This window comes from Callithrix jacchus, chromosome 8, assembly GCF_049354715.1.
Source record: "Callithrix jacchus isolate 240 chromosome 8, calJac240_pri, whole genome shotgun sequence".
In the NCBI taxonomy this organism is placed as follows: domain Eukaryota; kingdom Metazoa; phylum Chordata; class Mammalia; order Primates; family Cebidae; genus Callithrix; species Callithrix jacchus.
Window position 1 is genome coordinate 65,689,801 of NC_133509.1, and position 12,108 is coordinate 65,701,908.

The 12,108-nt window shown below is 38.4% G+C and overlaps 1 protein-coding gene across 50 annotated transcripts in view; it reads right to left on the reverse strand.

Moving 5' to 3' along the window:
- Positions 1 to 12,108, reverse strand: part of HEATR5A (HEAT repeat containing 5A) — a 137,026-nt gene that overhangs the window by 15,206 nt on the left and 109,712 nt on the right. For all 50 annotated transcript variants that reach the window (XR_013521129.1, XR_013521128.1, XR_013521127.1 and 47 more), the window contains 3 exons: positions 9,523 to 9,745; positions 2,640 to 2,888; positions 1,104 to 1,231 (listed from right to left, as the gene is read on the reverse strand). Coding sequence is in view for 47 of the 50 variants with exons in the window: in XM_078334736.1 (XP_078190862.1) it covers positions 1,104 to 1,231; positions 2,640 to 2,888; positions 9,523 to 9,745 (600 nt within the window). In the remaining 3 variants the exon portion in view is untranslated. The remainder of the gene's footprint in view (positions 1 to 1,103; positions 1,232 to 2,639; positions 2,889 to 9,522; positions 9,746 to 12,108) is intronic.

A 12,108-nucleotide genomic window follows, 5' to 3' on the forward strand; every position in this document is an offset into this window, starting at 1 on the left:
TTTTCACACAAAACAGAAAAGGAAATTTCTAAAACAAGATGGGAAATTTGGCTAAAAGAATATATGACTGACATGTAGATTCACAGATTTATATTATTAAGAGTGTTTTCTAGTAATAATAAATAATGAGGGAGAAGTAACGACTTTAAAAGTAATTGTGAGCAAATAAGCATAGAATGACTACACAATAAAATATACTATAGAAATATTCCATTTTCTCTTCTCTCTTATATTGATTAGTCTTGGTTGCTTTCTTTCATCTTTGAAAATAATAAAGTAAATCTGTCATTATAATACTTGTTTTAACAGAGAAAACAAGCACAAAGGGTTTAAGATTTATTCAAGTCCAATCCAAGTCAGCAACCTTTAAATCTAATAAAAGTTAGTATTAAACACTTAAATAACAGACAGTCTGTGGAAAGGAAATCATACTACTCATTTATCTTAACATCCAAGTGTCAATAACAAAAGTAATATACTGGATAAAACATGAGTATCTGCCCAATGCATACTTGCCCTTGAGAAAAGCAGTCAAAGAAGTACCATACTTTGTACAGGAATCCTTTTCCTATGGCCACATCCAAGTTGGATATTAGTGCCAGACTCCATCTATAGGCTAGTAAGCAATCTCTTAAAAAGACCTGGAGGGAGAACTCAGCCAATTGGAGTACTTTGTAATGGACAGTAAGTACATCAACTCATTAGATTCTCTCTTGGAGAATGGAATATAAGATATAGGTATATATACAAAGAACAGGGTATGCAGAAGCAAAAAGAAACAAAGAATAAATGTCACATGTAACTAATGGCTACTGTCCTGGACAATGCAATACAGAACCTTCCCATCACTGCAGAAAGAAGCAGAGACAGAAAAGTGGCAGAGTCACTTTTGTGCATGACTGCTTCTGGGTCAATACATATGTTATGGCATTCTGGTTCAAAGGCCTAGCTGTGCGGCTGTACAGTTTTTAAAAAAATTTCTCTGCGTTTACTTTCTGTTAACTATAGAAACCTGAACATGTTTCTCTTCCTTAAAGTCTGCAGAAGCCTTACCAAAAACAAACAAACAAACAAACAAACAAAAAAAAACCCAGAGAAATCACCTGATCACTGCCAATTTTTGATCTGGGCCAAGGTACATCTAGAAGTGCCTGCAATGCATGTAAACAAGCAGTTATGCTTTCCATAGTTGCGTCTGAACGTAAGGAACATAGAAATTCCACGCTGATTCCTGTGGAAACCAAAAAAGAGGAGGCTTCTTTCAAATTATTAGTTTATGAAATTAAGTAATTAATCTATTATTTTGGTAAGATATAAACACAGTAAGAAGGTAATGCAAATAAATCACAATGAATTGAAGATTAAACAATTAAATGACAAAGCAAGTCACTTAATAGTTTGTTTCTATCTACATGTACAAAAATAATAATCTAAACAAGGCCTGTGCACTAGTTGCTTAGTTGCTATGAAACAGTTCAAAGCTGCAAAAATTACAATAAAATTGCACCAGAAAACATATGGAGTTCCTAACTTTACTTTGGCTAAAATTAATTGAGTGATTGTCATGTATCAACCACTGTGCTTTTACATACATCTTTTGATTAAATTCTCCTAATAGTTGAAAAGTAGGCACTATTATTGACACTAATTCTGAGATAGATGAGCAGAGACCTAAACTAATTTATATATTATTTTTAATTGACAATAATTGTGAGCTTTAGTAATTTAATTTGTTCAAGGTCAGTCATAATTAGGTGCATCAAAAATCTGAACTCAGTTGAATTGAATAGCTTATGCTTGTAGTAAATCTGCAATCCTTCATTCTATAAAAGTTTGTTTTTAAAAAGCTCTCATCCTATGGCAACTGAAAACAAGTTTTTAATATGCTCAAGATACAGGAATCTGGTCATGTCTGGCCTGGGAATGAATAATAGAAACCCAGGAACCATAATCTTACTTAATTTAATCATTTACTTTTAAAACCTCATTTAATCAATAACTTCTTGATAAGTAATGGTCATATAGTTTGTTTTCTCAGAAATAGGTTAAGTATGTTAAAAAATGTATTCCATTTATTCTAGAAGCTCACTGAATTATCTTAGAAATATATCTCATGTTTAAAATAAAGTTCCAAGAAGGCTAAAAAATGAGCTAATTAAGCATCATAAATCTAAAAATCTTATTTTTATCTTTAATATTTGCTTGCAATATTAAGCATGTTTTCTAGAACCTTCCAATCTTTGACAACAAGGGGGAAAACCTCAGTATATTGATATTTTATATATATCTAGAGAGACAGAAGTTGCCAGGCATGGTGACTCAAACCTGTAACCCCAGCAAGTGGGAGGCCAAGGTGGGTGGATCAGGCCAGGAGAACAAGACCAGCCTGGGCAACACAGCAAAATCCTGTCCCTACAAAAAATAATTAGCAAGGGGTGGTGGTATATGCCTATAATTCTAGCTACTCAGGAGGCTAAGGTGTGAGGATTACTTGAGCTCATGAGTTGGAGGCTGCAGTGAGCTATGATCATGGCACTTTACTCCAGCCTGGGCAACAAAATAAGATCCTATCTCTAAAAATAAAATAAGGCTAAATTAAAGAATAACCCCTCCAGGGTTGTATAAGTGGTTTAACTGACCTAAAATAAGATGGAATCTATCAGTGTAGACATCCTCAGGGGACTTTATGGTAGCCCCAGATGATGAACCCTGACACATGGAAGTTGGTGTTACAGGCCTGGAGAGATGAGATGCTCCTTCATCTGGGTCAGCAACAACAAAGCCCGTGCTTGTAAGCCACAATGCTGTAGCATGGAGGATAAGCGCCCAAGAGTTGTAATAATGCAATTTTGCATTTTCACTAGTCTCTGCTGTGTAAAAAGCACCACCTAAAGCAGACAGTTTCAGGAGAAATAAAAGAGATTAGCTTCCAATATATTTTCTCTTTTTTCTGTTGCAAGATATAGACCATTTCCATCAATCTGAAAGTTCCTTTGTACCCTTTTTTAGTCAGTTCCCTATACTCTAAGGCAACAACTTTCTAATTTTTATCAGCACAGATTAATTCTGCCTATTCTTGAACTTTATATAAATAGAATCACATATATAGTATCTACTTGTTTGTAACTAACATTTTGTTAACAAAATAACAACATTTTTAGAGATTCATTCATGCTGCTATGTTATCAATATTTTGTTACCAATGTTCTTATTTTTCCTGGGAGTAAAACTGATAGGTCATAGGGCTGATCATAAAAAGTTTGCAGCCTAATTTGTATCTTTTTATAATTCAATCATAAATATTTTAAAACAAAATATATGTATATGTGTGATTAAAATAAATACCAATACACATTTAACCACTTCTAAGATGGACATGAACATTTCTGATTTTCTTAAGTATCTCTCTTTTTTTTTAAAATTCAGAGTCTCACTCTGTTGCCCACGCTGGAGTATAGTGGCATGATATTGGCTCACTGCAACCTCCAACTTCTGGGTTCAAGTGGTTCTCCCACCTCAGCCTTCTGAGTAGCTGGGACTACAGGTGTGCACCACCACGCCCAGCTAATTTTTTGTATTTTAGTAGAGATGGGGTTTCACCATGTTGCCCAGGTTGGTAGTGAACTCCCAAGAGCTCAGGCAATTTGCCCACCTTAGCCCGCACAAGTGATAGGATTACAGGCATAAGTCTCAGCACCCAACCAATTTTTTCCTTAAAAAACCTAAGAGTTTGTTATGCCACTAAATCTTGCTCCTCCTTCCATGACTACTTTTCTCAAGTCAGTAAGAATGACTCCTAGATATGGTCTTATACTTTCACAATAATGTATGTATTCAATAATAACACATGCTATTATTTTTTGTATTTAAAAGTTTACTTAAAAGGCATCATACTTTATGTATCCTTTTTGTTTTTTTAGATGGAGTCTCATTATGTTGTCCATGTTGCCCCTAAACTCCTCAGCTCGAATGACCCTCCTACTTCAGCCTCCTGAGTAGCTGAGACTACCGGCGTGTACCACCATGCCTGGCTTACATGCATCCTTTATTACGCATCCAGAACTTTACAGGCTCATCCTAAAATTCCTATCAAAAAGTAGGCAGATCACCTGAGGTCAGGAGCTCGAGACCAGCCTAGCTAACATGGAGAAACCCCATCTCTACTAAAAACACAAAAATTAGCTGGGTACGGTGGTGTACACCTATAGTCCTAGCTACTCAGGAGGCTGAGGCAGGAGAATTGCTTGAACCTGGAAGGTGCAAGTTGTAGTGAGTGAGATCAAGCACTCCAGACTGGGCCACAGAGCCAGACTCCATCTTAAAAAAAAAAGTTTTTTTTCACTTAACATTATGTTTTTAAGATTTACTTATAGTTGCTGTATGTCTGTCAATTCATTTTTCTGTTGTGTAAATAAATAAGTTGATTTTTATTTTGTTTCCACTTTTATGCTACTGAAAAGTACAACAAAGACTCCACATATCTTTTTGTGCATAATTCCAATGAAAATTCTAATAGAACCAGGCTGGGCACCATGATGTACACCATAGTCCCAGCTGCTTTGGAAGGTGAGGTGGGAGGATCACTTGAGCCCAGGAGTTCCAGGCTATAGTGCACTATGATTGCTCCTGTGAACAGTCATTGCACTCCAGCCTGGGCAACCCAGCAAGACCTTGTCTCTAAAAACAAACATACCAACAAACAAACCAAATAGACACACACAAAACTAACAGAACTTTACAGGCTCATCCTAAAATTCCTATCAAAAAGTAAAAATACAGGCTGGGTGTGGGGGCTCACGCCTATAATCCCAGCACTTTGGGTGGCTGGATGGGTGGATCACAAGGTCAAGAGATCGAGACCATCCTAGTCAACAAGGTGAAACCCCGTCTCTACTAAAAATACAAAAATTAGCTGGGCATGGTGGTGCATGCCTGTAGTCCCAACTACTCGGGAGGCTGAGGCAGGAGAATTGCTTGAACCCAGAAGGCAGAGGTTGCGGTGAGCCGAGATCATGCCATTGCACTCCAGTCTGGGTAACAATAGCGAAACTCCATCTCAAAAAAAAAAAAAAAAGTAAAAATACAATGATAGCCAAGACATTGTGGAATAACATGAAGAAGATTAAGGGTGGCTACAAAGTAACCAACCCATAAAATGCAGTATTAGTAACTGACTAAAAATAAGAATCCTATCCCCATTCCACACACAAAATAAATTCCAGTTCTACCATAGTTCAAAATGTAGAAGGCAAAACTGTAAAGCTTGTATGTCTTTATGATCTTACGTTTAAAAATATATCTGGTAACATACAAAAACATAAACCATAAACGAGTGATCGATTGCATTCCTTTTTTTTTAAGAGAGGGACTTGCTCTGTCACTCAGGCTGAAGTGCAGTGGCACAATCATAGCTGCCTGCAGCCTCCAACTCCTGGGCTCAAGGGATCTTCCCACATCAGCCTCCCCAGTAGCTGGGACTACAGGTAAACTACATCACACTCAGCTTACATTAGTTTAAAAAAGGTAAAAGAAAAGGACAAGTTACAGGCTAAGAGGAAATACAAGACATGCAACCATAAAGGAACAGTGTTGTGTATATATATACACACAAAGGATTAAACAATCAGGAAGAAAACAAAAAATAGCAAATAGCAGATAGTATTAGGCCTGGTATTGCCTAATAAGCCATCTTAATATACGGCTACAGGCAGCCAAAGATTATGATTAGGTTATTTATGGAAGAAGCAATTTAAAGATTCTCAATCAAGGAAATAAGAAAATAAAACAGAGACTAGTGAACAATACAGTCAGGATGGCTAAAGGTGACGCCAAGAAACCAAAGGGCAAGATGTCTGCTTATGCCTTCTTTGTGCAGACGTGCAGAGAAGAACATAAGAAGAAAAAAACCCAGAGGTCCCCGTCAATTTTGCAGAATTTTCCAAGAAATGTTCTGAGAGGCGGAAGAAATGTCTGGGAAAGAGAAATCTAAATTTGATGAAATGGCAAAGGCGGATAAAGTGCACTATAATAGAGAAATGAAGGATTATGGCCCAGCTAAGGGAGGTAAGAAGAAGAAGGATCCTAATGCCCCCAAAAGGCCACCATCTGGTTTCTTCCTGTTCTGCTCAGAATTCTGCTCCAAGATCAGATCCACAAACCCTGGCATCTCTATTGGAAATGTGGCAAAAAAGCTGAGTGAGATGTGGAATAACCTAAATGACAGCGAAAAGCAGCCTTACATCACTAAGGCGGCAAAGCTGAAGGAGAAGTATGAGAAGAATGTTGTTGACTATAAGTCGAAAGGAAAGTTTGATGGTGCAAAGGGTCCTGATAAAGTTGCCTGGAAAAAAGTGGAAGAGAAAGATGAAGAGGAGGAGGAGGAATAAAAAAACTGTTTATCTGTCTCCTTGTGAATACTTAGAGTAGGGGAGCGCTGTAATTGACACACTCTTACTTGAGAAGTGTCTAGTGCCCTCATTAGGTTTAATTATAAAATTTGATCACAATCAAAAAAAAAAAAAGAAAACGAAATATTATTTCATAGCCATCTGATTGGCAAAAATTATTAAGTATGATAATATGGTAGTTATCTCTTGATAATGAAAACAAGTTGCCGGTGGGTGTATCTCTCTTTTTTTTTTGAGACAGAGTCTCACTCTTATCACCTAGGCTGGAGTGCAGTGGTGCAATCTTAGCTCATTGCAGCCTCCACCTTTTAGGTTCAAGCAATCCTCCTGCCTCAGCCTTCTGAGTTGCAGGGATTATAGGCACTCACCACCATACTAGGCTAATTTTTGGGTTTTTTTTTTTTTTTTTATTGGGGGGGAGGAAGGCAGGAAGGAAGGGAATAAGGATGGTAGGGAGGAAGGAAAGGATGAAGGAAGGAAGGAAGGAAGGGAGGAAGCGGGGAGGGAGGGAGGGAGGGAGGGAGGGAGGGAAGAGAAGAAAGGAAATCAAGCAATGAAAGAGACATTGCCGACCTGGATCTAGAGGTTTACAAGTTGATTTCTTTTTTTTTTGAGAAAAGGAAAGAAAAAAAAAAATAAGTAAAGGAGAGGAAGAAAGAGAAAGAGAAAGAGGGAGAGTAAATGGAAATATTGCTTTATTTTGAAAAAAATTGGGTATAAATAATGGCCAATCAATGTTTCATTTAAACTAATGGGTAGGTGTGATGTGGTATTGACAAGAATGTATATTTTGTGTATTTGAAGTGGAGAGCTCTATAAATATTTATTAAGTTTACTTGTTCTGCATCTGAGTTCGAGTCCTTGATATCCTTATTAATTTTCTGTCTCATTGAATCTAAGTCTCCTATCTGGGTGTTAGGATCGTTAGCTCTTGTTGTTGCATTGATCCTTTTACCACTATATTTTTGTTGCTTTAAAATCTATTTTATCCGATACAAGAATTGCAACTCCTGCTTTTTATTTATTTATCATTTATTTTTGCTCTCCATTTGGTTGGTAAATCTTTCTCCATCCCTTTGTTTTGAGTCTTTGTGTATCCTTGCATGTGAAACAGGTCTGGATGTAACATGCCGTTGGGTTTTGGCTGTGTCTTTTGATTGGGAATTCAGTCAATTTAAATTTAGGGTTACTGCCATTTGATGTTGACTGGCTGTTTTATCCATTTGTTGGTGTAAATTCTTCTTTATGTTGGTGCTCTTTACTTTTTGGTGTATTTTTAGAAAGGCTAATACTGGTTGTTTCTTTCTGTGTGTAATGCTTCTTTCAGAAGCTCTTGTAAAGCAGGCCTGGTGGTAATAAAATCTCTGAGTTCTTGCTTGTTCATAAAAGATTTTATTTTTCCTTCAGTTGTGAAGCTTAGTTTGGCTGGATATGAAATTCTGGGCTGAAGATTCTGTTCTTTGAGGATGTTGAATATTGGCCCCCACTCTCTTCTGGCCTGTAGAGTTTCTGCCGAGAGATCTGCTGTAAGTCTGATAGGCTTGCCTTTGTGGTAATCTGACCTTTCTCTCTGGCTGCCCTTAGTATCCTCTCCTTCGTTTCAACCCTGGTGAATCTAACGATTATGTGCCTTGGGGTTGCTCTTCTTGAGGAATATCTTTGTGGTGTTCTCTGTATTACCTGGGGTTGAATGTTGACCTGCTTTGCTAGTTTAGGAAGATTTTCCTAAATAATATCCTGAAGGGTATTTTCCAGCTTGGATTCATTCTCTCCGTCGCATTCAGGTACACCTATCAAACGTAAATTTGGTCTTTTCACATAGTCCCACATTTCTTGGAGACTTCGCTCATTCCTTTTTATCCTTTTTTCTCTAATCTTTTCTTCACGTTTTATTTCATTAAGTTGGACTTTGACCTCTGATATCCCTTCTTCTGCTTGAACAATTCAAGTGTTTAAACCTGTGCATACTTCTCGGAGTTCCTGTATTGTATTCTTCAGTTCCATTAATTCACTCATACTCCTCTCTAAGTTGTCTATTCTCAATAGGATTTCATCAAACTTTTTTTCAAAGTTCCTAGTTTCTTTACGTTGGGCTACAACATGTTCTTTTAACTCACCGAAGTTTGTTATTATCCATTCCTTGAAGGTGATTCTGTCATCAGGAGGCGCTCGTTCTCCATCAAGCCTTGTTCCATTGTCGATGTGGAACTGTGATCATCTTTAGAGGGAGAGGCGTTCTGACTTTGAGTATTCTCAGCTTTTTTATGCTGGTTTCTTCCCGTCATTGTAAATTTATCCTCCTGTCGTCTTTGAAATTACCAACTTTCAGATTAAGTCTCTTGAGTGGACGTCCAGGTTGTTAGTTCCCAGGGCCAGAGCAGCGGCCTTAAAACTGATGGTGCTTTTCTGCCCAGGATTCTCCTGTCGGGCTTCCTTCTTGTTTCCGTAGTGGGCGACTCTGCCTTCCCGGGGCTCCAAACCTCGGTCAGAAGGGGAACCGGTCCCGTTTACTCTGCGCTGAGCGCTGCCGCGTCGAGGTGCCGGCGGAACCGCTGCGCCGACCACGAGAGTCGCGCTGACGACTCGTGTGTTTCCACCACTGGGGGATCTTCTGCTCCGTGAGCGACCAGACTTTGTCTGAAAGTGTGGCGTCCTCTAGTTCTCCGCGCCTTCCCTGAGAGCTGCAATCCCGGGATGTTAGCGATCGGCCATCTTGATCGTTCAATTTTTGGGTTTTTAGTAGAGATGAGGTTTCACCATGTTGGCCACGCTGGTCTCAAACTCTGGACCTCAAGTGATCCGCCTGCCTTGGCTTCCCAAAGTACTGGGATTATAGAAGTTTGAGACCAGCATGGGCAACATGGCAAAACCCATCTCTACAAAAGGTACAAAAATTATCTGGGTGTGGTGGTATGTGTCTGTAGTCCCTGCTACTTGGGAGGCTGAGGTGGGAGGATCACCTGAGCCCAGGAGGTTGAGGTGGCAGTGAGCCAAAATTGTGCAACTGCACTCTAGCCTGGGCAACAACGTAAGACCTCGTCTCGAAAAAAAGAAAGAAAATATGTTACTGCCACTCTGCCACTCTAGGACTTATCTAAGTATTTTACCTCCTTACCTTCAGCAGGAAGTTGGGAAGCAAATTCTGAAGGCAAAGTTAAAAGAGCAAAATCCTGAAGTGCAGCAAGCCAGAGTCTGCTTAGTGTGCCAATATCTGTGTAGACTAAGTCAAGCAGTCCATCTGATGAACATGATCCATATCTGATACTGTCTTCTAAACAGGTGGTAGTCTTCAAAGGTTGTCTGTGGTTTTTACGTCTTTGCACAGCAATTATGTAGACCTGTTAATTTAAAAACAGGAAAACCTTTTATCTGCTGAAAAGGTGCTAGAAAATTTTTATATCTTCCTGAAGAGGCAGACTTATCTTTGAGCATACTGGATTTGAAATGCACTGATATCAAAAAAGGCCTGTGTGTGTAACTACACACAGAAAACTGGGGTAGAAAGAGCCAAAAATACTATCTTCAATGAGATGCATTAGGGATAACAAATATCTGGTAAATATAATGCCACTTCTCACATTTACAATCATAATACTGTATCACCACACTCTTTCTCATTAACCTGGTATGGCCTAATAAGCCATCTTAACATATGGCTACAGGCAGCCATCTCTGAACTGAAACAGTGAAAATATTTTCATTCAAACATATTACTAAATCTCTATAAAAAGTGTACAAATAAATTTAATATGGATTATAGAATATTAAAGCATGCAACACAGTATATAACATGCACTATCTTTTTATCTACAACTCTAAAATCCAAAAAGCTCTGAAAAAACCTAAGTTTTTGGCAAACTAATCTGGTGGCAAAACTGACTGAACGTATGTGAGGCCATTTATATCTATAAACACAACACAGTATGAATATTCAAACATTAATGTGTTTGATTATAGACTCTTGCCCCAGACTTCCTAGACAGATATGAAATATGCACTGTATTACTTTTCTAAAACCTCCTGAAGTCTGAATTCCAAATATATCTGCTCCAAAGACTTCAGATAAGGGATTATGGACCTCAATTATGAAAAATATATTGGTCAGTCATTATTAATCTTTATTGAGGAAATAAGAGTAGGTAACAGGCTTAAGCAAAAGCACAGATTTAGATCCAGTCTATTTTATTTATTTATTTATTTATTTTTTTTAAAGAGATGGGGTTTCACCATATTGGTCAGGCTGGTCTCAAACTCCCAACCTCAGGTGATCTGTCCACCTCGGCCTCCCAAAGTGCTGGGATAACAGGCATGAGCCACCGTGCCTGGCCCAGTCTATTTTATTTTTATTGTTCTGAGACGATTCTGTCGCCCAGGTTTGAGAGCAGTGGTGCCATCTTGGCTCACTGCAACCTCCACCTCCCAGGTTTGAGCGATTCTCCTGCCTCGGCCTCCCAAGTAGCTGGGATTACAGGCATGCATCACCACGCCTGCCTACTTTTTGTATTTTTAGTAGAGATGGGGTTTCACCATGTTGACCAGGCTGTCTTGAGCTCCTGACATCAAGTGATCTGCCTGCCTCAGCCTCCCAAAGTGCTGGGATTATAGGCATGAGCTACCGTGCCCAGTCTATTTTATTTAATTTTAAAATTTTATATAGAGATGGGGGTCTCAGTATGTTTCCCAGGTTGATCTCAAACTCCTGGCCTCAAATAATCCTCTTGCACTGGGCTCCTAAAGTGTTGGGATTATAAGCATGAGCCACTGCACCAGGCCAGGTACAGTTCATCGAATCTTGGCACAACTACTTCCTAATGAAGGATGTCCTAAATAATGACAAAAATAAAGATTCTACAACTTTCCGGTTTAAAATATCTCTACTGGAGGAAACCCTTTTGTACATGTTGGTTAATCTGTTAGATAAAATCTGAGGTTACATACCATCATTAAAATGATGTGTGAACTGGGCCAGGCATGGTGGTTCATGCTTATAGTCCCAGCACTTTGGGAGGCCAAGGCGAGTGAATCACTTGAGGTCAGGAGTTCGATACCAACCAGGCCAACATGGTGAAACACTGTCTCTACTAAAAATACAAAAATTAGGTGGGCATGGTGGTTCACACCTGTAGCCCCAGCTACTTGGGAGGCTGAGACATGAGAATCGCTTGAACCTGGGAGGTGGAGGTTGCAGTGAGCGGAGATTGCTCGAATGCATTCTAGCCTCATCAACAAAGCAAGACTTTGTATCAAAAAAAAAAAAAATGATACATGAACCAAGATTGGTCATGTTTGGTAACTGCTTAAGCTGGATGATGGGTATATGTAGATTCATTATAAATATCATTACCTTTTCTTTTGCAAATGCTTAAACATTGCATAATAAATATAAAAATAACATACCTTTCTTCACTAGGAAAGTAAATAGCATTTTACTATAAGATTTCTTTATTCTTGGAAAATAACTACTACTTAGTATTAAAAAATCATTCTATAAAAGAGCATTAAAAAACATTAAACTACATGCTACAGAGTTGACAGAACATATAAGAAGACCCAAATTTCCAAGAATTCAAGATTCAATAAAAATTGATTTCCACTGGCTACTGTAAAGTCTCTCTGGTTCATAAGTGGCACTGCTTAAAGTAGAAGATAACAGACCATGGAAGACTTTTAAAAATGCTTGACCAACATATTAACATATAAA